Below are 24,544 nucleotides of genomic sequence, written 5' to 3' on the forward strand. Positions count from 1 at the left end.
GAAGGGGTTGATGTGAAGGCTTACTCAGGAGAGATGACGGACAGCATGGTAGCAGAGCTCACTGCACAAGCAGAGTGTGAAGCTGCCATTAGGGGACCAGCTGCCCTGCCCTCTTGCCCTGTTATGCACTTATAACCTTGCAGGAGGTCATGTGGACTGTGGAGGGAGGGAGTTGTTGTGCTTCCCTGTCCCTGCTAGCAGAGGGAGTTGTGGCACTGGGTGCAATCCACCCACCCCAACACCTAGAAGAGCTGCGCTCTGTAGCCCCAGTGCAGCCAGCCAATCCCAGTTGCACCTGCCTTCTTCCCCAGAGTGTCTTTGCTGCTGTGTTTCCATCCCCCTTGCCCAGAGGCCGTGCACAGGCATAGAGGCCTCTGCTGCTATAAATACAGCACCCACAGAGGCAGGAAGGGGGCCGTGCCGCAGAACAGGAACTAGCACTATGACACAGGCTTAGCTGCTTGGAACCTAGTGTGATGCCTCAGCGCAGTGTCCCTGGTGTGTGGTGTTCTCATGCACTGATCTTTCCATGGCCTGGCCAAATCTAAACCCTTCTGTAAGGTGAGTAGTGGAGGAACGAGCAGGTGGGAACTTAATGCCTCTCAAATCCCCACAGCCAGCTCAAACTTGCCCTCCAGAGCTTATCCCAACAGCTTCCCCCATGCTAAGTGTGAGCTGCTACGTCCCCTCTTCCTCTGCAGCCAGTTCTGCCCACGCCTCTGTCCTGCGTGTTCACAGTCATTATGGCTTTTTTTCTTTGCTCCTGGAGCTGTGCAGGTAGATGGCCAGTCAGTGCTGTCCTGTGCTGTCCAGCTAAGCCTTGAGGATTGCAGTTTGGTTTAGGAGGACAGTGGGGTCTAGTGACTGCAGCAGAACTGAGGCTGGGCTCCTGGGCTTCTCTCCATAAAAATGGGATCCAGTGGCTTATAGTTGGGACTGCGGCATTCTCTACGTGCTGTTCTTATGCATTCATCTGGCTAGGGCTTGGCCAAATCTAGGCACCCTGGAAGAGCTAGGCGTAATTAAAGGAGCAAAGCCCCCTGGGTTCCAGGTTGGGAAAAGAGACAAGCCTTCTCCCCCTCCAGCTATGCACAGATGGATGCTTCTCTGCAATACCCCAAATTCCAGTGGTCAGCAACAGTGTGGGAACATAAGAATTGCAAGACCTGATCCATTCATATTCCTGCGCTTCCACCAATGTGATACATGCCAGCGCTTGCTAGCAACGCTCCTCTGCCCCGTGCATTGGACAAACTGGACAATCCCTCTGCCAAAGAATGAATGGACACAAACCAGGCGTTAGGGATCTCAATACACATGCACCTGTAAGTGACTAACAACAGAATTTATTAGGCGATGAGCTTTTGTGGGACAGACCCACTTCTTCAGATCTGGAGCTGTGAAGTGGGTCTGTCCCCTGAACGCTCATCGCCTAATAAACCATTTTGTTAGTCTTCAAAGTGCCGCAGGACCTGCTGTGTTGTTCTGTGAAGTTACAGACTAACACAGCTACCTCTCTGTGACTATTCACCTGTTAAATGAGCATTTAAATTTAGCAGGTCATAGTATTCAAAACTGCAACACCAGATTACAAAGGGAGACATCTGAATTGGAATTTATTCTGAGTAGTGTCCCCCCGGGTGCTCCACTCTGGGTGTTGAAGTGTCCTTGTACTGGCACTCAGTCTTCGTTTGCCCTGGTTTCTCCTGTCATGCGTGTGCAGGAACATCTGGCCCGCATGTGGGGTGGGATGACAGTTCCTTTTCTACTTTCCTCAGCTGTAGAGGGAACTTCGTCTTCGCCTGGGGGGGACCCAAGCTAGTTCTTCCTTAGCCTTCCTATCCCAGTTACTCCCCCAGTGAAAGTTTCAAGGTTAGATAGTTCAAAAAAAAAGTAGCACAATTTTTGCTGTCACTGCTATGCCAGGTGTCCTGGGTTTTAAGCAGTGCACAAAGTGCAGGGGAGTAATGCTGGTCTCTGATGGCCATGCTTCCTGCATTAAATGCCTGGGTGAAGGCCATCAGACACAGGCCTGCACCCACTGTCCCAGCCTTATGGTGAGGGCTAGAAAGGACCAAGCCAACGGGCTCAAAACGCTCAGATTTCAATGGCACAATCCAGGGCATCTGGGGATCATCCCCAGAGGCTTCAACATCAGCCCTGAGGACTCCTTGTCAGAGGGCAGACAGGAATCCCCTTTGAACCCCTGGCGACATCTTCCTGTCTCCATCTGTTGATGCAGGTCTCATTTCTAGCGGTCATGTCAGCCAGGACAGTTGGGGAGCTGCCACCCTCCAAACTGCAACTACTGCTTTATTGTCACCCAGCGTGGAGCCCCCCACAGGCCCACTACTCAGTGTTCCGTACCTTGTGTAGTAACAGTGGTTCTTCCAGATGTGTCCCCCCATGGGTGCTCCTCTTCCCTCCCTCCCTCCTTCCCCTGCTTTGGAGCATCCTGCTCGAATTGTCAGGTAGAGAAAGAACGGAGGAGTTCTGTGCGTGTGCACCAAATAGCACACAGAGGTGCTACCGCGTATACGTGGCAAGCCACGGCTGTAGAAGAATCTCCAAGCACCAGCTGGAGGATGGACAGACACCCAGAATGCAGCACCTACAGAGACGCATCTCAGAACCATCATTGCTGCACAGGGCGAGTCACTTCTCAAGTTTGATACTCGTGGCCTCAGAATCAACAAAGATACCAATTACCTTACAGGTTACAGGGATAATATCCCCACCTTTCATGTTCACAGTGACCCCAGGCAGATCATTTAACTTAACAGACACTTACAGAAGCGCTTTCTCTTCCCCCTGTTCTCCCTGCCTTCCTGGTGTCCTATCTAGCTGATTCATGAGTTATTTCATTTTTTTCCTATCTTTTAAATTCTCTTTGTTGTTAGGATTCTCCAGATCTGAAGAAGTGGGTCTGTCCCACGAAAGCTCATCACCTAATAAATTATATAGTGTTAGTCTTTAAGGTGCTCCAGGACCGCTTTTTTGTTTTCTGATCAGCCCAGTGCATCCCCCGGGCCCTGAGTTGAGCCTGTCCCCTGAGACCCCATCCATGACTCCTGCTTCAGAAGAAGCTTCAAGTTACACTGGGGTGCTGGTGATGGGGCACCTTCCCTGACTCTCAGTGCTATGCATCTGTTCATTCCCGATACATACTTCCCACCTGCTTGATTAACCTGAGTGAATTGGAATCCTTTCTTAATCTTTCATCTGTAATGGGATCATGTGGCCATGAGTTCCACTGGCTAAGTCATGTCTTTCCTCCCTGTGCTGATGGGTGAAGCAAAGGAAAATACATAGGATGTCTCCCTTTCCCTTTGGTGCTCCAACAGCTGCCCTCTGTGCCTGTGCAGATGAATCAAGGGAGGTCCTAGCCCCCTCTTAGGCCCCTTGGAGTTGAGCAAGGTGCCCTGTTCTGGGTGTGGCCACATGCTAACTTGAGCTCGGGGTCCCCACGGTCTTAGACACTTCAAAGCAAGAACGGTCCTGCCTGTGAAGGGCCTGTGTGCTGCCCACAGCCGTGGGCGTTACTCTGAGCAATCCCAGGGACGCTGCAGGTGCCTGAGCTGCTGCCATTGGGCTCTGGTGCGAAAGACTTCCTGTGCAGGGCAAACAATGTGAGCTGTGCAGCTGTTGAGCAAACAGTGCTGGGCGGGCTGAGAGGAAGTAATGCGGGGGGGTGAGGGGGGGGGAGTGGGAAGGAAACGCCCTGGGCTAGAGCAACGGGCTGGAGTGATTTGATAGAGGCACGTTGGAGCGGGAGACAGAGCTGGGGCTGGATCCCCAGCGGAGCCGTCGGTGCCCGGAGTTTTGGACAGAGCCCACGGCGGGAACGGTAAGGGCTGCCTGCGGGGTGGTGACTGCGGGGGGGGAGAAGCTTCAAAGTGCCTTGGCGAGCTCCACTCCATCCATCCCCCACTGCTTTGCCACGTGCCCTTATGCCCAATCCCCCACTGCGGTGGAAGCCAGGACCCCAGCTCAGGTGAGGGCTGGGGACGGGCTGCAGGGCAGCGTGAGCAAGTTAGCTGTGTGGCATTTCCTACCGGCTATGGGAAATGGGGGTGGGGGCCTGTCCCGTCCCTGAGACCAGGCCTCACTCCGTGGGTGTCTGGTTCTATATCCTACCTCTGGCATTGTGGCATTTCCGCAGGGGCTGGTCTGCATCAGCCCTTGGGGGAGCGACGGCTCAGAGTATCCACCCCAGGGGGCTGGTTCTGGGGTTTTGCTCCCAGCTCTGGGTGGGGAGTGAGAACTGATGGGTGGGGTGGCCCCTCACCACACTGTGGTCAGTAATGGCATGGGGAGTCCTGACTCCCAAATAGCTCTGCTCTACCCCCTAGACACCACTTCCCTCACGGTGCTGAGAGAACCCATGAGCCTGGCCTGAATTCCAGGGAAGCCAGGGTCCTCTTACCATTTGTGGGACAGACTCCCTGGTAGCCACCCACTACCACCTCCCTCCAGCTGGGGCTGGGATTCCCTTGGTCCCATCCTGCCTATGATCCTGGCCCCTGCAGCCCAGAGCACAGCACTTGACTGGCCCAGTGCTGGCATATGGGAACGGTGATCCAGTTGGTTCTGTCTTTGCCTTCCCCCAAGGCATGGGGAACCGGCGGAAACTCCCTGGAATGGGCAGGGTGGAATGTGGACCTGTGGTCTCATTCTCACCTCTCCATCCACCCACAGAAGTACAGAGAGGGGATGGACAAGCTCCCCCCCAGCCCTTGCTATGCTGAGGCTTGAAACTGGAGATAGAACCCAGGAGTCCTGGCTGCCACCCCCCGTGTTCTAAGCCCCAGGGCCCTGCTCCTGTTCCAGAGGCAGCCCCAGAACTCCTTTGTCCCGTCTCCCTCCTACCCCGTGCTGCATTCCTTGCAGGGCTCGCCATGGCTGGGTTGAAGACGGCGAGTGGGGATTACATTGACGCCTCCTGGGAGCTGCGCGTGACCGTGGATGAGCTGGGGCCAGAGGCTGAGCCCCTCACCCTGCGAGTCACTGGGGACATACACATTGGGGGCGTCATGCTGCAGATTGTGGATAAGATTGGTGAGTGCGGGGTCTCCCCTGCTGCTGTGGGTGCATGGAGGAGTCTCCGCTCCCCTTGAATCCCCTCCCCGCATCATATAGCACTCTCCACAATGGGTGACCACCGCATGGCTGGTTTGGTTCTGTCCCTTTAAATGTCCTGCTGCACTTCCCTTCTCCAGCAGCCACCAACTTGCTGTGGGATTCCCATCACCATCCACCTTAGCATCAGAGAAGGGTTCCCTAACCCAGGGCACCTCATTGCTCTAGCCCAGACCTCGGATTGCAAATGGTGAATCCTGACTCCCACTGTTCTAGCCACTAGACCCCACTCCCTGCTCTTCCTGTCAGTTTCACATGATGCAGGCTGAGTCATGGCCCTGAGGCAAGGAAGTGACTCCAGATCTCACCCAGTTTTAGCACCCTCAGTTCCTGTCTCTCCCCTCCTACTCCCTGACGGATCGGGAGCTGGCTGGGGCACTGCCCCCGCCCACTGACTCCCCCCAGAATACCCTCTGCACCAGGGAGAACAGCACCTGCCACCTGTGAGTGTGGGGGTCACCCAGGGGTTGGACCAGCCCTGGAAGGCCTGGCTGGGCGCTGGTCTGGCCAGCTGTCTGTCCTTTAGGTATTAGAGATCATCCATTCATCCCACCTCCCTCTCCAAGCATGTATCTGTCCTGCCCATACCTCCCTCTGCCCTGCACTCCCCTGCAGCGTCTGCCTCCTGCCACCATCTCCCCACATCCCTAGATGCCAGTGAGGGAAGGACCTGGTGAGAGAGGGCACCCAGGGACCAATCCAATAGGACGTGACTTTTTATCTGCCCTGGACACAAGGTGGGCCTGTGCCAGGCCTTGCTGTGGTCAGTCTGTGTGGTTAGGGGCCCTTCCCTGGCAGTGACTGATAACAGCAGTAGCTGCAGCTGCTGGAGACTGGAGTGAAGGAGCCAGCCGGCCAGAGCCTCTGCCTATAAGGAGCCTCCAGGGCTTGGGATTCCAGGGCCAGGCGGGGGGCAGGTGGTGGGTAAGAGGAGAGTGGGCTGGGAATCAGGACACCTGGGTTCTCTCCCAACTCCTGGGGGAAAGGGGGCCTAGTGGTCCCCCTATAGAATCATAGAACACTAGAGCCGGAAAGGACCTCAAGAGGCCATTGTGTCCAGTCCCCTGCCCTCTTGGCAGGACCAAGCACCATCTAGAGCATCCCCGATAGCTCTGACTTGCTCTGAAATATCTCCAGGGATGGAGATTCCACAGCCTCCCGAGGCAAATTATTCCTGTGTTTAACTGCCCTGACAGGTAGGAAGATTTTCCTAATGTCTAACCTCACCCTCCCTCGTTGCAGTTTAAGCCCATTGCTTCTTGTCCTATCCTCAGAGGCCGAGGGGAACAATTTTTCTCCCTCCTCCTTATAACCCTATTTGAGGTTCTTGAAAGCCGCTATCATGTCCCCTCTGTCTTCTCTTTTCCAAACTAAACAAGCCCAGTTCCTTCAGCCTTCCCTCCTAGCTCAAAGCATGGGGAAGCCAGGACCCTGCCCCAGTAACCAGGGCTGTGGTTTAGCTGTCTGTAGTTGTAGTGTGTGTAGCTTGCCCAGTTCAGCGCCTGAGGCTGCTGCGTCCTCCCCATCCTGGGAGCTACCTTCCGCCTCCCCTCCACCCCGAGACGTCGCTGGCTGCACCTCAGCTAGGTCAAGGGAACCCCAGGCAAACCATTGTGCTCTGTCCCCAGAGGTGAAGCAGGACTGGTCAGACCACGCGCTCTGGTGGGAGCAGAAGAAACTCTGGCTGCTCAAGACCAACTGGACGCTGGATAAGTACGGGCTGCAGGCAGACGCCCGACTTCGGTACACCCCTCAGCACAAGCCTGTGCAGCTGCAGCTGCCCAACCGGCGGATGATCCGCGTCCGGGCCAGCTTCTCCGAGCCTGTCTTCCGTGCCGTGGCTGGCATCTGCCGGGTGCTGAGTGAGTGGAATGGGCATAGGTGGGCCAGGTGGAGAAGGAAGCAGGCTGAGCACCCGGGGCAGGGAGGGGAGGTACAGGGAACCAGGCAGCAGCGCTTAAAGGGGTCTGGAAAACGTGGATGAGGAGTCATCGCATTTTAGTGAGCGCACATTGGACTGGGGCTCTTCTCTGCACTCTGCCCTGCTCTGGCTGGGGAGTAGGGGCTGGCGAAGGGGTGAGGAGGCCACCAGGGAGTGGTGAAGGGAGGGGCAGAGGTCAGGGCAGGTGTGCAAGGGGTACAAGGGCAGGGGTGGGGAGCCAGGAGAAGTGGAGAGGAAAGCCTGCGTGGGCACAGGGAAGGGGATGGAGCTTTTGGACGTGAGGGGCAGGGGGCCCTGGCCGATGGAGTGAGGGGGCAGGAGCCTTCCCCAGTTTCCTGTAGCCCCCTCACTGGGCCGTTCCCCCAGGTATCCGGCACGCGGAGGAGCTGTCACTGCTGCGGGCACCTGAGCAGAAGGAGAAGAAGAAGCGGAAGGGGCCGGTGCGGGGGACGGAGGATGAGTTTGACCTGAGCGGGGTGGTGCTGCCAGCCAGTGAGTGCAAACGAGGGGGGAGGGCCGGGGTGTGAGTGTGCACTCGCACGAGTGCAGAGGTGGGTGGGTGTGGTAGTGCATTAGTGCACCGTCGGGTGCTCGTGCAAGAAGCTGCGTGTGCCCCTGCCTCGGGTGCCCCGGCACCGCTTCCCCCCTTGCGCACAGCGCCGAAGCTCTCCCTTCCCCCGCAGGCGCGGAGCAGCAGCCGTTCCGGGGGATGCCAGCCCATTTCTCAGACAGCCCGGCCACTGAGGCCTGTTACCGGATGCTGTCAGTCAGCTGGACCGGCCTGAGCCTGGAGCATGTGCTGAAGATGCCTCGGCCAAGCAACCTTGTGGAGAAGGCCCAGATCAACAGCCGGTGAGACTTGGGGGATTGAGGGGCACCGGCGTGGCTGGCAGGGAGGGGTCAGAGCTGCTCCTGCTGACCTTGTGCCCCGGGGGCTGCACCGCAACCAGGTCCCATCATGGATTTCCTGGGTACTCTGTACCCCGTCTTTAAACCGACACCTCTAACAGCAGCTGGGCAGGCCGGGCCCTGGGTTAGGGTGAGCCCTGCGACTACAGCCAGCCCAAGCATGGCCATGCCTCCAGCCCCCCTGTGCCTGTGTCTCTCCCCGCAGCAGAGCTCTGTTGTGACCAGGTGCAGCCTGTTCAGAGCAAGCTGGTGTTTACTAGCCTTGGGACCCTGCCTCATGGGTCCATCCCTCAGCCCGGAAAGCCGGGCTCCATCTGGAGGCCAGGCTGGCAGCCACCTGCCCCATTCCTCAGGCTTCTGCCGGCCTCCCATCATCTGCCCAGGGGAGCCGCTCCTAGACTGGGCTGCAGTGTTATCTGCAGTGTCCTAGAGAAGCCACCCTCCCTCCGGTGCTGTCCGCATGGCTGCTGAGCCCGGGGTGGGGAGGGGAGGGCGCCCCACGCTGAGCCGACCTTCCACCTTACAGACATGGGACATAGGGAAAGCCTACCCTGCTGGGTGGGCAGCCCAGTTCCTAGCCCAGCAGGAGTGGTAGAGTCCTGGCACCCCCTGCCAGGGGCTGGAGCTAGTACCTGCATGGGAGTGTCTGCCAGCAGAGCTCCCCCAGCCAGGGCAGCCAAAGCCTGGCCATGCTGGTATCACAGCCTCTGCATGAGGGCTCGTTCTCCGCAGGCTGCTACCCCCTCCCTTCCTGCAGCCTGGTGCAGCGTGCGCCAGGCTAAAGCTGCCTCCTGATCTCCAGCTGCCCTGGTGCTGGTAGCACATGGCTCCAGGTGGCCCTGCCTAGGGACGCTGTTTGGTGGTGCAGTCCTCCAGCTAGAGAAACCCACAGTTGTCCCATCTCCCCTGCCCTCACTGGGGAAGTGACCCCTTCCCACCCAGAGGGGAAATCCCAGTGGGGGAGTTAGTCAGACCTGCTCTTACAGGTACGACCATTCTGTGCCCCCCAGGTGGCTGAGCTCCTCACGGTCGCTCATGCAGCAGGACGTGCTGGAAAATGAGCAGCTCTGGCTGAGGTTCAAATATTACAGCTTCTTTGACCTGGAGCCAAAGGTGGGACCCCTCCCTACGCCCCAACCGTCCTCCCTAGGGCTCCTCCTGTCCCTCCCGTACTCCCCAGACACACCCACTCTGCCCTGGGCTACCCTGTCACTCCCCCACCAATCCCCAGACACACCCGTCTGCCATAGAATCTTGGGGCTGGACGGGACCTCAGGAGGTCAAGTCCAGCCCCCTGCTTCGAGGAGGATCAACCCCAGCTAAGTCATCCCAGCCAGCACCTTGCCAAGCTGGGACTTAAGAACCTCTAGGAATGGAGATTCCACCACCTCTGTGGCAACGCATCCCAGTGCTTCACCACCCGCCTGGTGAAGTAGTTTTTCCTAATATGAAACCTCCTCCTCTCCTCCTGTAACTTCAGACCATTGCTCCTTGCTCTGCCATCTGTCACCACTGAGAACAGTTTCTCTCCATCTTCTTTAGAGCCCCCTTTCAGGTATTTGATGACTGCAATTAAATCACTCCTCAGTCTTCTCTTCTGTAAACTAAATAAGTCCAAATCCCTCAGTCTCTCCTCACAGGTCATGTGCTCCAGCCCCTTAAACATTTTTGTTGCCCTCTGCTGAACCTGCTCCAGCACATCCACATCCTTCCTATACTGGGGGCTCTAAAACTGAACACTATATTCCAGATGTGGCCTCACCAGTGCCGAACAGAGGGGAACGACTTCTCTAGACCTGCTTGCAATGCTCCTCCTAATGCACCCCACTATGCCGTTAGCCTTCTCAGCTACGAGGGCACACTGTTTACTCATATCCATCCTTTCATCCACCATAACCCCTCAGTCCCTTTCCGCTTTACTGATGCTTAGCCCATCTGTCTCCAGCCTATAACAATGCCTGGGATTCTTCTGTCCCAAGTGCAGGACTCTACACTTTTCCTTGTTGAACTGCATCAGATTTCTTTTGGCCCAGCCCTCCATTTTATCCAGGTCACTCTAGATCCTGTCTCTACCCTCCAACGTATCTACCTCTCCTGCTAGCTTAGTGTTGTCTGCAAACTTGCTGAGGGTGCAATCCAGTCCTTCATCCAGGATATGAATAAAGATGTTGAACAACACTGGCCCCCAAACCGAGCCTTGGGGCACTCGGCTTGAAACCAACCACCATCCAGATATTGAGCCACTGACCACTACCCACTGGGCCCGACCATCAAGCCAGCTTTCCATCCATCTTATAGTCCAAGGATCCAATCCATACTTCCTCAACTTATGGGCAAGAATGTTGTGGGAGATCAAAAAAGCTTTGCTGAAGTCAAGGTATATCACATACACTGACTTCCCCATGTCCACAAAGCCTGTTACCTCATCACAGAAGCTAATCAGATTGGTCAGGCAGGACTTGCCCTTGGTGAATCCATGTTGACTACTCTTGGTCACTTTCCCCTCTTCCAAGTGCTCCAGAATGGATTCCTTGAGGATCCCCTCCATTATTTTCCCAGAGATTGCGGTAAGGTTGACTGGTCTGTCGTCCTCTGGATTGTCCTCTCCTTTTTTTTAAAGATGGGCACTCCATTTACCTTTTTCCAGTCATCCAGGATCTCTCCTGATTTCCAAGAGTCTTCAAAGATAATGGCCAAAGGCTCGGCAATGACGTTTGCCAATTCCCTTAATACCCTTGGGTACATTAAATCCAGACCCATGGATATGTGTACATTTTAGTTTTTCTAGGTAGCTCTTAACTCGTTCCTTCCCCACCAATGGCTGCCCTCCACCTTCCCATAATGCAATGTCTGGCACTATAGTGTGGGAGCTGTCCTTGTCTGTGAGGACTCAGGCAAAAAAATCATTGAGTGCTCCAGCTTTTCGTACATCATCTGCCACGAGGTTACCTCCCTCAGCCAGTAACGGCCGCACATCTTCCCTCATAACTCTTCTTGTTAACATGCCTGTAGAAACCCTTCCTGTTACCCTACTCCGGGGTCCCCTGTTCCCCCATCTTCCCAGACACGCCCGGCCTGCTCTGGGCTTGGCTCTCACCACCCCCACTCTCCCCAAACCTATCCTGACTTTTCAGATCTGGGGCCCAGGACCCCTCTCCCCAGCCTGACTCCCTCCAGACTACTGTACCTTCCCCTCCCGGCTCCTCCCTCTTCATTTCTCTCGCCTGACCCCTAACCCCACCCTGCTTCCCTGTCCCCACGCTGCAGTATGACGCCGTGCGCATCAACCAGCTGTATGAGCAGGCGCGCTGGGCTGTGCTGCTGGAGGAGACCGACTGCACCGAGGAGGAGATGATGGTCTTTGCTGCCCTGCAGGTACGAGATCCTCAGCCGGGCCAGGATCCGTCCCCTCCCCCATGCACAGGCAGCACGCGCAACGAGGCAGAATCCATCTCCTCCTCCACCCTGGGGCAACCCCACCTGCCTACCCCTGCAACCCCTTGCCCCCTTGAGCCCAGTCTGGCTGGGGGGAGGGCACTCTTTCCCAGGGCTCACCTGCACGGCCACCTCCGGAGCCCTTCTGCCCAGCTGCGATCCAGCCGTTCCCCTCACAGGGTACCCGATCCTGCCCAGGATATTTCCGCTCCTCGCCCTCGGCTGGGCTTGGGACTGCCTTCCTGGCCCCACGGGGGGGAGATCTGGGGAAGGGAGTGCCAAGCCCAGCTGGGGGTGGGGGTGGAAATACACTGGGGAGGTCAGGGTGCCCTGCGGGAGCTGGGTCCCCACTGGGTGAGGGGAGGGGGCATCTCAGAGGGGCAGGAGGGCTCCGGACATGGTGGTTACTCCTGGGGGAAATCTGGGGACTTGAATGCCCCTGAAGCTCCCTAGCCCAGGTGGACAAGGATCCATCGCCCCAGGTCAAGCCAAGGAGCCAGTCTCACATAGGAGCACTCAGCACAGGTGGGGTGACTCTCTCTCCCTCTGCCCACACCCCAACTAACCTGCCTCCTCCTGCCCTCCAGTATCACATCAACAAGCTGTCCCTGAGTGCCGACCCCACGGAGCCAGCCAAGGAGCAAGGCCTGGATGATCTGGACTTAGCCCTGTCCAACCTCCAGGTGAAGCTGGAGGGGGGGACGTCTACATCAGACATGCTGGTAAGCAGGGGGCTGAGGGGCAGAGGGCTGGAACATCAGCAGGATTGAGGGGCATCTGGAAGAGCTGGAGGTGGGAGGGAGCTGGAGTAGCAGAAGATGACTCTGCCTTGGTCTCCTGGCAGGAAAACCTCACCACCATCCCTGAACTGAAGGGTTATCTCCGGATATTCAGGTGAAGTGAGCCCCCGAGTCTCACCCTCCCTGTGGGGGCTGGGGCTGGGGCTGGGGCTGGGAGTCCCGGCTCCTGGGTTCCAGTCCCCACGCGGGGGCTGTTTGTGGAACTGCTTACAGTTCCACAAACAGGCCTGCCCCCTTCCCAAGCTGGCCTCTTGCCCCCCACCCCTTGTCGCAGCTCGGGGCCCAAGGGGAGCTGCGCAGGCCTCCAAGGCAGGGGGGTGCCTGACTGTGCCCCTTCACCTTGGCACTGATGCTCCCTTCCGCAGGCCCCGCAGACTGACCCTCAAGGGCTACAAGCAGTACTGGGTGATGTTCAAAGAGACATGCATCTCCTACTACAAGAGCCGTGAGGAGGCGCTGGGTGAGCCTGTGCAGCAACTCAGCCTCAAGGGTGAGTACTGCGTCCCCTCCCCACCAGACCAGAGCGCTGGGCTCATCCCATCACTGTCCCAGCTCCCACAAAGCCGCTTCAGAGAACTGAGTGTAAACCTTCCCGCAACGCTGAACAATGCCGGGCTGGCTTCCACCCACGTGCGTTCTGCCGCCAGCACTCAGGCTGCAGGCAACATCCCTTTCCCGAGAGACATCACACCCTCTGTTCCAGCCTTCTGGGCCCTTTGTACTCCAGGAGCAGGGAATTCCACAGTGAAGCAAAGAGCCCTCTAACCATCCCCTCCACCAAACGGGGACCCAGACTTCACCCCAGGGCACCTTTCTTCCCCCAGCCACATGCAGCCAATCAACCGTCTCCGGCATCAACGATAGGATCTTATTTCCCTAAGGTCTTGGACTCCCTGTGGCAAGTAGTTCCATAGATTAACACAGAGGCAAGAGATTGTTCCCCCATCCCTATAAGATTTTGAGGTCTTGCAGCCACCATAAAGCATTTTAATCAGCAGATATGGTGCATTCTCCTCCCTCTCCCCTGGCCCCAATTCCAGGCTGTGAGGTGGTACCGGATGTCAACATCTCAGGCCAAAAGTTCTGTATCAAGCTGCTGGTGCCATCTCCGGAGGGGATGAGTGAGGTGCACCTGCGCTGCGACGATGTGAGTAGGGGGGTAGCAGTAGGATCAGGCTGTGGAGGGGGCGGGTTCAGTGGGATTGGGCCGTGGCGGGGATGGAGTTGAGTTGTACCATGCAGATGGGGTTGCAGAGTGTGGGGGGTGAACTGGGCAAACTGATTATGCCATAGAGGGCTGCAGAGGGACCACACTGGGGAGTGGGGTAGAGACAGGTGGGAGAACAGGACTGTCCTCTAATGCGGCAGGTGCTGCCTCATGGGGGCCGAGTTATGAAGGTGCACGGCAGGCCGGGGAGCAGAGTCTCAGCTGTGAGCCTTGGGTGCCTCCTCCTCCTTTAACCCTCCCCTCCCACTCTGCAGGAGCAGCAGTATGCCCGCTGGATGGCTGGGTGCCGGCTGGCAGCCAAGGGCCGGACCATGGCAGATAGCACCTATCAGTCTGAGGTGCAGAACATCCTCTCCTTCCTGCAGCTGCAGAAAGCCAATCCCGATGCGCCCACGGCCCCCGATGCCGAGGCCATGAGCACCCAGTGGCTGGTGTCCCCCCGCTATCAGAAGAAATTCAAACCCAAACAGGTAGGTGTGGGGGTGGGGCCAGCGTTCCTGCTCATTTTTCCCATCTGTGGGTGGAATAATTTTTTGCTACATGCACCACGGCACATAGGGACGTGTGCCACCACTGGACATGCGCTGCTGGCTGGAGGCGCTCTGCTAATTAGCCAGTGGGCACCTGAATCTCTCCTGGGCAGCTGCTCAAGCGCTCAGCTTACAGGGAATACTGGCCGGGGCACAACCCCTCCTGACCTTCCTGCCCCATGACACCCCCCAGCTCGGGGGTGAGGCCCTCACTGTCTGCAAGGGGAGAGCACCTTCTATGGAGCCTCTCTCCAGCACAGTGCCCCCTACTGCTGCACCTGGGTAATGGGGCCAGCACTGAGCCAGAGCGCCCCCCCATGGCACAGTGCCCCCTACTGCTGCACCTGGGTAATGGGGCCAGCACTGAGCCAGAGCGCCCCCCCACGGCACAGTGCCCCCTACTGCTGCACCTGGGTAATGGGGCCAGCACTGAGCCAGAGCGCCCCCCCACGGCACAGTGCCCCCTACTGCTGCACCTGGGTAATGGGGCCAGCACTGGCTGAGCTCAGTGCGTCTCCTACTGACCCCTGTGAGGCACAGCGCCCTCTAGTGCTGGACCTGGCTAATAGGGCCGGCCCTGTGAGACCAGCGTGGCCCCCTGCCTTGCTGCCAACAGCCCAGAACCCCCTGCTGCTGCACTGAGATAACGGGGCAATGAACAACTGAGGGGAGCACGTCCCCCATCCAAGCAGTGATCAGGCCTGGCCCTGTTTTCTGTGGAATACTGACCCAAGTCTCCTGCCCACAGTTAACCCCGCGCATCCTGGAGGCTCATCAGAACGTGGCCCAGCTCTCTCTCACCGAAGCCAAGATGAGGTTTATCCAGGCCTGGCAGTCACTGCCTGATTTTGGCATCTCCTACTTTGTGGTCAGGTGAGGCACCCCTCCCCACAGAGCAAAGGGTAGAACCCGGGAGCCCTGGCTCCCCCCAGCTCTAACCCCTAAACCCCACTTGGCTCCCCCACAGCCAGGGATAGAGCCCAAAAGTCCTGACACCCAGCCCTTCATTCACCCCAACCCACTCAACCTCACTCCCCTCCACATGGATTTGGGATGGACACCAGGAGTCCTGACCCCCCCCACCCTAACCAGGACAGCGCTGCCCCCACACTCCAGTATAACCCAGGAGGGCTGAGCCCCGGCTCTTTACGCACCACAGGTTCAAGGGCAGCAGGAAGGATGAGATCCTTGGCATCGCCAATAATCGTCTGATCCGAATCGACCTGGCGGTGGGAGACATGGTGAAGACCTGGCGGTACAACAACATGCGCCAGTGGAATGTCAACTGGGACATCCGTCAGGTCAGTGCAGGGAAGAGGAGGCTGGTGCCTATCGGCAGCAATGCCCAGCCTGCACACTCTGGCACAGGAAGGGGGCGTTGGGGAGACAACTATACTGAGTCTGATGTCCCAGCAGGGTGGAGGCAAGGCTCCAGGACTCCTGGCATCTCTTGCCCACATTTGGGAGGAGAATGGTATCTACACAATGCCAGAAATATAAGGCTGGAAGGGACCTTGGAAGGTCATCAAGTCCTGTCCCCTGTGCTAAAGCAGAACCAATAACCCTCCACCATCCCTGATAATTGTTTGTCCAATCTGTCCATAAAATCCCTCAGTGATGGGGATTCTACAACCTCCCTTGGAAGCATGTTCCAGAGCTTAGCTACCCTTAGAGTGGAAAGCTTGTCCCCAGTAGCTGACCTGATTGTCACCCGATCACTGTTCCCTTCACAGCAGTCCTTAAGTCTACTGGAAGACTGTTCCCTCCAGTCATCTTTTCTCAAGACTAAACAAGCCCTTCTCCTAGGTTCTGCTCTGCTCTGGCTTCTCTCCCATTTGTTCACATTTCCTACGGCGTGCTACCCCAAACTGGGCACGTACTGCAGCTGAGGGCTCACCACGGTTAAGTAGAGCAAGACAGTTATTTCCCATATGTTACGTGAAATGCTCTTACAACACCCCAGAAAATCGGCCATTTTTGCAGCTGTGCCACGTTGTTGACTCACATTCAATTTGTAATCCATTGTAACCCTTGGATCTTTTTCAGCAATATTGCCACCAAGTCACTTCTTCCTCATTTTGTAGTTTGGTGCATTTCATTTTTTAAGATGCTAGTACATTGCATTTGCCCTTCTTCTGGAATTTCATCCCGGCAATCTCAGACCAAATTCTCTAAGCGATTTTTAACATTAACTCTGTGCCCCAAATTATTTGCATCCCTGCCCAGCTCACTGTCACCTGTAAATTTTCTAAGTAGGCTTTCCAGACCATTATCCCGTGTCATTAATTCTTGTGAGTTTTGGTGTCTTTAGCAATTTGCTTCTCAAATTCTTTGTCTCATTAGAGTTGTGCATTTTACTTGCCCAAGTTGGTGCACCTCACGCATTATTACTGTGGTTTCTGGTGATGCAGCCTCTACAACCTCCGTTAGCCTTTCACAATCATTGTCACATTCCTTGTCAGTAGTATATTCCTCCTGCTACCCTTCTCTTATTCTAGTGTAGAATTGCTACCCACAGAAACGTTAGGGAAGTTGGAGTCATTTAAGATTTTGACCTTAGAATTGTCACCCCGCAGCAGCATGAGCTGCTGTCATTCCTCTACGTTTCGTATGCCGGGGCCGGCAATTAGCCATATTGGAACGACTATTTATACCACTACCCTCTTTTAATGTCAGGTTCTCTAGTTCACCCATCTTAGTAATTAGACTTCTAGCCTTTGTCCATAAGCCCTTGTATATTTTATCAACACAGTAGACCCCCAACTTACATGGGGGTTGCATTCTTGTTAAGTCAAATTTCACATGCAACTTTGGGGGGAGCCAGGAAAATGACAAGGGCAGCAGCCCCGGTCTGTTTCCTCACTCCAGGGAGTGGAGGAGAACTGGAAACCAGAAGCAGCCTGGCTCTCGGCTCCCCTCCGCTTGCAGAGCTGGGAAACCCGACCAGGGCAGCTGCCCTCATCAGTTTCCCCACTCCTGTCAGTGGTGGCAGCTGGTAGCCTGACTCTCAGCTACTGCCACTGACAGGAGCAGAGAAACCTGAGTGGCATTAAGCCGAGATGCGCAACTCAAGTGCTTGTATTTTCGGGCTCTACTGTGCTTAACTACTTGCCATCATGGGTTATAATTAAATGACAGGTTTGTCTGACCGGTCCTTACTAGCTTCTGTTTTGTACTTCACCAGCTTCTCTCCACGTTAGGATGAGTTTGCCTGTGAATAAATTCATCCCTAAGAGATGGCTCCAACCACGGCCAAGTTTACACTAAACCAAAAAGTCAATCTCAGATATGCAATTCCAGCTGCAACAATTGCAGAGCTGGAATCAATGTATCCTTGATTGACTCTCCCCTCCCGCCCAGCCACACTGTACACACAAAGGGAGGTTGACAGGAGAGACTTTCCCCTCGACCTCCTTACTCCTCTGGACAATGAGTACCAGGGCTGCGGGTAGAGCCCTGATGGTTCAAGGTATTGCATCCTCTCCCCCCACCCCCCAGGCATGCTAAATTGAACCCTGGAAGATCGATCTTGAACAAGTTGATCTTCTGGTAAGTGTAGACAGAGCCTAAGTCACGTGCTCCTCCGCACCTGCTGGCTTGGCTCCAGTCCTTGGTTTAAAAACTCCTCCACCATCTTTAACTTTCCATGCCAGCCGTTTGCCTCCTACCACGTTATAGGTTAGTGCGTCCCCAGTTCCTAATCACTGAAACGGGGGAGGGAGCTGGGCACTGGGCGTCAGACTTGAATGGCTTTTTCCCCTAACCAGCCCCCACTCCTGCCCTCTCTCCTAGGTGGCGATTGAGTTTGATGAGCACATCAACGTGGCATTCAGCTGCGTGTCAGCTGCGTGTAACATCGTGCACGAGTACATCGGCGGCTACATCTTCCTGTCCACCCGCAACGTCGACAAGGGCCGGGCCCTCGACGAGGAGCTTTTCTACAAGCTGACGGGGGGTCACGAGGCCCTGTGAGCACTCAGCACTGCCCTGTCCCCTGCTGGGTAGCAAGGAGGAGGGAGAACTGGGGCTAGCATTGGCGCCACGCAAAGGCAGGGAGCAGACCTCTGCCACATGGACTCCCCCCCATCCATCACAAGGTCCTACTCCCCACTACAGCCTCCTCCCCCTGCAGAACTCAACCAGCCCGCCCATCCCTACACCCGGCCAGCAAACCAATCCAGCCACACATCTGCCCTCCTCAAACACCCCACCCAAGCCACTTGTAATCCACCTATCCCTTCGTATAACTCTCACTAGCTCAGCACACCTGGATGTGCTCCAGTCAGGGGAGGGGGGTTCCTCCAGCCCGCATGCCCTATCCCAGGGGTGGGGCGAGGGGCATGTGCAGCAAATCTAGCACAGAAATGGTTAAAGACGCTGTAGCAAATGGAAGAATGGGGTTGTTATTTCACACTGCTCTCCCCCACGCCATGGCCCCGGACTCGGCCCCACGTGGGTCACGTGAGGGGCAGCAGACGCCCTGCAAGAGAGGAGGTGGATTCAGGAAGATGTTGCCAGGAGCTGATTTCCCCACAGCCCACTTGCTGTCGCCAGCTATGCCACAGAACAACTGGAACGTCCACTCGACATCAGCCCATGGACTCTTCTTGGCCGCTCCAGGAGCAAAGCTCCACCCACTTGGATTCTGCCACAGGCTACCAGCCAGGAAAGCGGCTGGGACCACAAACACAGAGTAATAAACCAAGGTCTCACCATGGCAGGCAGGTCTGTGACTCTGTGGAAGGTGGGGAATTGCTCCCCGGACCCAGCTCAGCAAGGGGTTAGAGTGGGGGACTCGGGGCCGCTGGAGTCTACTGCCTGCTTGCTACATGACCTTGGCAAGCCCCTGCCCTTCTGCAAGGTTTGCAGAGGTTAGAGAACTCAGACTGTCCAACCCCAGGTCAGAGAGAGGGTTGGGGGAGACCCTTACTGTCAGGCTGGAGCTGCAGGACTTTCTGGAAGTACTGGGGAGGCAGGAGACCTTCAGCGTCACCTGGTGTGAGGATGACGCCATTAGCTGACCGATAGAACAGGATCCCATCTGCAGGAGAAAGCAACACACAGGCAGAGAGCCACAGGAAGCAGGACACCTAGCCTCCAATGGGGAGGGGGAACCAGGTTAAGGCGGTGGGGGGCAGCGGCTTGGAGCCAGAACTGCTGGGTTCTGCTGCCGACGTCGCCTCTCAGTTGGAAGGATTGCAGAAACTTCTTGATTTCCATCCTTAAGGGCCCCTGCCCCTTACTCACCCTCCAGTGCCTTGGGACCATTAATCACAATAGCCACTTCACAGTCCTTCCTCATCCCTGTTGATCAATAGCCCGAGAGGTGGTCAGAAGTCAGCTCTGGGCAGCTCCCAAATCCAACCGCATCCCCCTAGCTGCCTGGGCTTTGTACACAGAACCAACAGGGTCCCTGGGAACCTCAGCCCCGCGCTCCCCTCTGCTGCGCCAGAGACAAGGGTGCAGGGTGCCTGGGTTCCCTCCCTGGCTTTGGGAGGCCAGTGGGGTTTAGTGAATTCGAGTGGAGCGCCTCAGAGCCGTGAGTCCTAGGCTCTCCCCCCACGAGGAGGGTGCACACTCACCGCTGAGGACATGCCCGTCCCCGGGCAGCCCAGGGGCTAGATGGATATGGTTGCGTCCCATGCGGGAAAGGCCTCCCTGGCAGATGGCTGGCCAGTGCCGCAGGTAGGTGCCATGGGCCATGGTCTGGGGCAGGTCCGTGGGCTCCAGCAGTGGGGTCAGGTCTAGCTCTGCCACCTGCTGAGAAAGGGATGGATCATGGAGGAATAATGCAATGGAGCATCGGGCCTAGAGTCCCTTTCTGTGCTTCCCTTGGTGCCGCTGTACACCAACCCCCATTCTCTTGCCCCCCCATATGTGCCAGGTCCCCTGCCCCCATCCCTCGAGGTAAGGATCCTGTCCGTGTCTCTGACTCCCCTTGGGAGACCGTGGATCCTAGTCTGACCCACCCCCCACACTGGGGGCCCAGGACATGGGTTGCCCCTGCCCAGTGCCAGCAGCCCTCTCTGCTGCCCACCAGCCCTCTCCCCAGCACCTGCAGCGAGTGCCCCTGGTTGGCCCGGATCTGCAGGCGCCCATCAGTAGGGTGGGGGCGGAGGGCAAAGCGGCGCTTCTCATTGGTCTCCACCACGCGCTGCAGGTCGGCCACAGACACACCCCTGAAGCGGGGCAGGCTCAGCAGGGAGGCCACGTCCACAAAGCCATCTGGAGAGGGGACCTAGATGAGATGGCCTGGTCCGAGACCTGGCCCCCACCCCACACACTGAGGGGCTAGGCCCAGACCTGCCCCCCCACACTGATGGGCTAGGCCCAGACCTGCCCCTCCACACACACACTGATGGTCTAGGCCCAGACCTGAGTGTCTCTCCCTGCCCTGACACTTGTCTCCTACACTCCCTACCCCCCGCCACAACTGCTAGGCCAAGACTTATTCTCCCCGCTCCCCTTGCTTCAGCTTGTCCCATCCTCCCCTTCCCACAACGAGCAAAGGTGAGCCCTTCTCAACACACCACCCTTCTCCTCCACTCCCACCCACCCCACACAGCTAGGCCAAGACCCCAGCTGTCCTCACGCAACCTCACCCACCCCACAAACAGCGAGGGTGAGCCCTGCCTCCTCCACGCCTCATCCCATCCTCCGCCCAAGCAGAGCGGGTAAGATATGCCCCCCTCACATGCCCTGCCCATTCCTCACAACTGCCTTAGGCCAAGACCTGTCCTTCAACTAGCCAGGCCAAAAGCTAAACCCCCTCTGCACCCTCAGTTTGGGGGCCTGAGACCTGACGTTCGCCTTGCAGCTCCTGCTCATCCCTGCACCCTCTGCAGGTCAGGCCTAGTATCTAACCATGTCTCACCCATTCTACCCTTCCCTTCCCTGACTGGCAAAGCCAAGAACTGATCTACCCTCTCTCTTGCCACAGGCCGTCACACCCCACCATCTTCCCGGCAGCCCGCTGGGGGTGCCTGAGGAAGGAGGCCAGCTAGGCCTTAACATAATGCCCTATGCCTTCCTCACAGGCCATTAAGAAGAACACAGAGATCTAGGAGAAGTGCCCATGTCTGGCCCTCCAGCAGAGAGCAGCCCAGTCCATTGCAGCGCAACCCAGTCTCCAAAAAGTGGGGGGGGGACACAGACACGGTCTCAGAAGCAGGGGATGGGCTGTTCATGTTCGGTGCAGTGAGTCTGTGGGTCTCCCCCCCACTACCTCCCTACTGCCCTCCCTGGAGGGAGCAGTACCTCCCAGGGACCCGACACACACCAATACCAAATGCCCTCCTGATGACCCTCCTGACTTTTCAGGACCAATGAGCAGGTCAGTAACAGCCCATGGATCCCCTGTTTTGGCTTAGGGGGTTCTAAGCAGAGTTCCCCATTTCTGGCCCTTCTGCTGGGGTTCAGTAGCTCTCTCTCCACGGGAGAGGTGCTGTCCTGAAGCTGGCCTGTAGGGCTAGGGGGAGCAGACGTGTGGGGGCACTTACCCGCACCCATCTCCAAGCCCAGCTGGGCTGCTCCATGACGAAGGACATAGGACAGGGCTTTGGACAGATGGACATCTGGGTTCTGAAAGAGAGATTGGGGATAGAGAACAAATGGAGTGCGGGGGAAGAGTCATCCCAGAGGGAGCCCTACATACCCCTACCCCAACCAGCAACCACAGCAGAAAGGCCTAAATGAATCACTGGGTGTTACCTGGGTTCTATTCCTAGCTCTGAGAGGAGAGGGGTCTGAGAGGATAGAGCTGGGGGCCAGGTCTGCTTAGTTCTATTCCCAACTGACCCTTAAAGAAGGGGGTCTCCCAGCTCTTGCCCCCAGCCAACCAAGCAAGAAATGGAGTGGGGAACCCTGTAAGAAGCCTGTTGATGGAGGCAGGCGTCACCAGATCAACCATGGGGTTTAGAGTCAGGGCATGGGCGGTTGCTACTTTCTCTAACCTGGTCCTGGTGTCTCTTTTGTCTCCCAGGCTTCCGGCCCCTTCTCCCAAGAGCCCTGGAGAGGGGCTGCTGAGATTCTGGCCCCTCCGGATCCATGCTAGTTGTTGTTATCCTGCTCCTGGACTCTGTGCACCATCCGTCTGCCTAGAACACATTCAGGTCAGTTACCCCTGTTCCTAGAGCCCCCTCCCCCACCAATCCCACTCTCCTGCCCCAGAGCCCCCTCCCCACCAATCCTACTCCCCTGGCCTGGAGCCCCCTCCCCACCAGCTGCACCAGTCTGACGCCCCTGCCCAGACTCCCCTTTCCCTGCTCCCCCTTGCCTGGTGTCAGCCCAGAGTGCCACTACCACACCCAGCAACCACAGCTGCCCTAACCAAACTGCTCTAATCCCACCCACCGGACAAGAGGCATCTCGGGCCAAACACGTGGCCTGGAGGGCCTGCTCTTGCGCCGCAAAGGCCTCTGGGTGTTGTAGTCTTCCCGGTAGAGCTGGCCGCCGTGGAAGCCCATCCAGCCGGGTATCCCAGCTCCTATGGGGGCCGGCGGCTCTCGCGGCGGGAGGGAGGGGGCACCCCGCTACTGGGCACGCGTGGGCTATTCTGCCCAGCGGCCGTGGGGGAGCTCTGGAAGCAGGGGTCATCTTCCATCCCTGCCCAGGTCCGCCCACCCGAGCCAGACAGGGCGGGGAGCAATAGCTTCCCCTACTGAAACTGACCAGCCTCCCAGCGCCATGGGGCTCCACCCTCCCCGGGCCCTACCGCGCTGCCTCTGCGCTGGGCTGGGTCCGGCAGTGCTTCCCGGCCACGCATGGTGGCGCCCCGCACCCGCTTGGCAGGCAGCTGCGCTCCGGCTGCCAGGTCTCCTGTTTGCAAAGGGGGTGTGAAGGGCCATGCCCCCCTGCAGAGGGAAGCAGCCCAGATGCCAGCCCCCCCTAAGCAGGCCGGGGTGGGAGGGCAAGAAAAGGAATGTCACGGGGTAAAGCAGGGAAACAACAAGGATGAAGTGGACAGGTAAACTGAGGCTGAGGTAGCCCAGAGCCTGCAATCCACTCAGGACTCTGGGCAGGCAGTGAGTCTAAGGGTTAAAGGGCTGGGAGGCAGAGAGCTGAGAACAGGGCCGCCCTGGCCAACAGGAAGTGACTCAGGGAGCTGTCAGGCCCCCCCCCGCTTGTGCTCCCAGAGTCACCTTTCACCTCCTTGCCGCAGCACCACGCAGTGATAAGGGCAGCTGGGGTGGGGTGTGGGGAGGCCCTGACTCAAACACCCTTGGCCTAGATCATTCCACCAGCCAAGGCAGTTGTAAAGAACATTATAAGTAAGTTTAAGGTTAGTCTGGGTCGGGAGGGAATCCTAATGCTTATGGCAGCAGGCTGGGGCAGGGGTTCTATGCCTGACCTTTATCATCTCACCATCAGGCCTAGAACATTTTGGGGTAAAAGCAGAGAGGACTCAAGACAGATGGGGTTTAGGGGGAAGGATCTGTGCATACTCCGTGGGCTCCCACGGGGGGTTGCCTAGGCCAGGATAGCGTGAGAGGCCACATTTCAAGGCTTTAGCTGGAAACCTCTCCCCCACGCTGATTATCCAGCTTATTGGCAGCTTGAACACAATTAACAAACCAGGATTCCAGACCCACCACCAAACTAGCCTTTCACCCCTCCTTGAGCCGATTAGGGGCTGAGCTGCCCTCAGGCTGGCCAAGATCAGGATTAGTATCTCCTGCATCCCAGGACACCTGACTGACAGCTCCAGCCTGAATGGGGTAGGGCCATCCCCACCTACTGGGACAAGATCCTGCCCAGATCTAACCAGTAGAACCCACTCCCCTCCACACCAGGGACTGAATCTGAGAGGTGTGTGTGGTCCAGTGATGAGAGCCAGGGCCTGGGGGTCAGGACTCCAGGTTTCTCTCCCTGGCTCTGGGAGACAAGATTAGGCAGAAGCCTGTGTATTATCAGCATGAGCAACCAGTGCTAAGGGGCAGGAGGCAGACAGCTGAATTGGTGGCCCAGTTTAGGTTGCTGCATGACAAGACAATACTCTGCAGGCCAGAGAACTAGGGGAACCCAGTGTCTCCCACCCCCCTTAGCACAGGCTCAGCAGTGTCCCATGGATGCACTAGCCCTGCTCAGGGGCATGGAGATTCCCCCTGAGCTTATGTAGCCCTTGCAGAAGGGACCAAAGCGGAGAAAGGCCACATCCTCTCACAGCCAGCACCTCATATAGGGTAAAGGCACCAGATCCCACTCCACCCTCCACTAAGCCAGCCAGTCCCCCTCCTCCAAAAACACTCCCCTCCTGGGAGCAGCTGCCTGTGATCATCCAGCTAGGGGAAGGTGTGGGAAGGTGCTGCTGCCTTCTTCCAGGTTGGACCAGCCCAGTACATTGTGGGAAATGGGATCCTACCAGAGGCTTAGCATCCACCATTGTGTCAAAGAAGTTCTTTATTGGGAGATGGGTTCTTCACAGCAGCGGCTAAAACAGACAGAATTGGGCCCTGCCCCTGGAGAGGAGAGTCTGGTCCTGCAGCGATCCCCTTCCTTCTGGCTCCACAACACAGGGCTGGCGTTTGCTGGGTCTGTTGATGCCATTTGGCATACAGCAGCT

The 24,544-nt window shown here is 57.2% G+C and overlaps 2 protein-coding genes across 7 annotated transcripts; one reads left to right on the plus strand and one right to left on the minus strand.

Moving 5' to 3' along the window:
* Positions 1 to 3,732: 3,732 nt before the first annotated feature.
* Positions 3,733 to 18,700, plus strand: FERMT3 (FERM domain containing kindlin 3). The gene is made up of 15 exons (XM_075004858.1): positions 3,733 to 3,847; positions 4,891 to 5,058; positions 6,768 to 7,001; positions 7,448 to 7,573; positions 7,765 to 7,933; positions 9,001 to 9,103; positions 11,258 to 11,365; positions 12,013 to 12,147; positions 12,270 to 12,319; positions 12,591 to 12,715; positions 13,266 to 13,372; positions 13,708 to 13,923; positions 14,732 to 14,856; positions 15,143 to 15,284; positions 17,776 to 18,700. Exons 2-15 carry the CDS (start codon positions 4,899 to 4,901, stop codon positions 17,953 to 17,955), a joined length of 1,980 nt encoding a protein of 659 aa, XP_074860959.1. The 5' UTR covers positions 3,733 to 3,847; positions 4,891 to 4,898; the 3' UTR covers positions 17,956 to 18,700.
* On the minus strand, positions 18,367 to 24,457 carry TRPT1 (tRNA phosphotransferase 1). Of its 6 annotated transcripts, none has more exons than XM_075004865.1 (8): positions 24,344 to 24,457; positions 21,936 to 22,079; positions 21,483 to 21,564; positions 20,039 to 20,208; positions 19,566 to 19,743; positions 19,231 to 19,287; positions 18,914 to 19,024; positions 18,367 to 18,463 (listed from the first exon to the last, which is right to left on the minus strand). In XM_075004865.1, exons 1-8 carry the CDS (start codon positions 24,362 to 24,364, stop codon positions 18,441 to 18,443), a joined length of 786 nt encoding a protein of 261 aa, XP_074860966.1. In that variant the 5' UTR covers positions 24,365 to 24,457; the 3' UTR covers positions 18,367 to 18,440. The 6 variants fall into 6 exon arrangements, with proteins under 6 accessions (XP_074860966.1, XP_074860969.1, XP_074860964.1 ...); XM_075004868.1 differs by lacking the exon at positions 24,344 to 24,457 and adding an exon at positions 22,336 to 22,643 and having other exon boundaries at positions 21,936 to 22,075; XM_075004863.1 differs by lacking the exon at positions 24,344 to 24,457 and adding an exon at positions 22,336 to 22,643.
* Between the last annotated feature and the right edge of the window lie 87 nt (positions 24,458 to 24,544).

The sequence above is a fragment of the Carettochelys insculpta genome, chromosome 11 (genome assembly GCF_033958435.1).
Source record: "Carettochelys insculpta isolate YL-2023 chromosome 11, ASM3395843v1, whole genome shotgun sequence".
NCBI classification, from domain to species: Eukaryota; Metazoa; Chordata; order Testudines; family Carettochelyidae; genus Carettochelys; species Carettochelys insculpta.

Coding starts and splice junctions, on each gene's coding strand:
- FERMT3 (XM_075004858.1), top strand. CDS start 4,899: ATGGCTGGGTTGAAGACGGCGAGTGGGGATTACATTGACGCCTCCTGG. Junction 11,366..12,012: donor TGGTCTTTGCTGCCCTGCAG/GTACGAGATCCT, acceptor CCTGCCCTCCAG/TATCACATCAACAAGCTGTC. Junction 15,285..17,775: donor TCAACTGGGACATCCGTCAG/GTCAGTGCAGGG, acceptor CCTCTCTCCTAG/GTGGCGATTGAGTTTGATGA.
- TRPT1 (XM_075004863.1), bottom strand. CDS start 22,578: ATGACCCCTGCTTCCAGAGCTCCCCCACGGCCGCTGGGCAGAATAGCC. Junction 19,288..19,565: donor GGACGGGCATGTCCTCAGCG/GTGAGTGTGCAC, acceptor ATTGATCAACAG/GGATGAGGAAGGACTGTGAA. Junction 19,025..19,230: donor TGGTCCCAAGGCACTGGAGG/GTGAGTAAGGGG, acceptor TTTCTCCTGCAG/ATGGGATCCTGTTCTATCGG.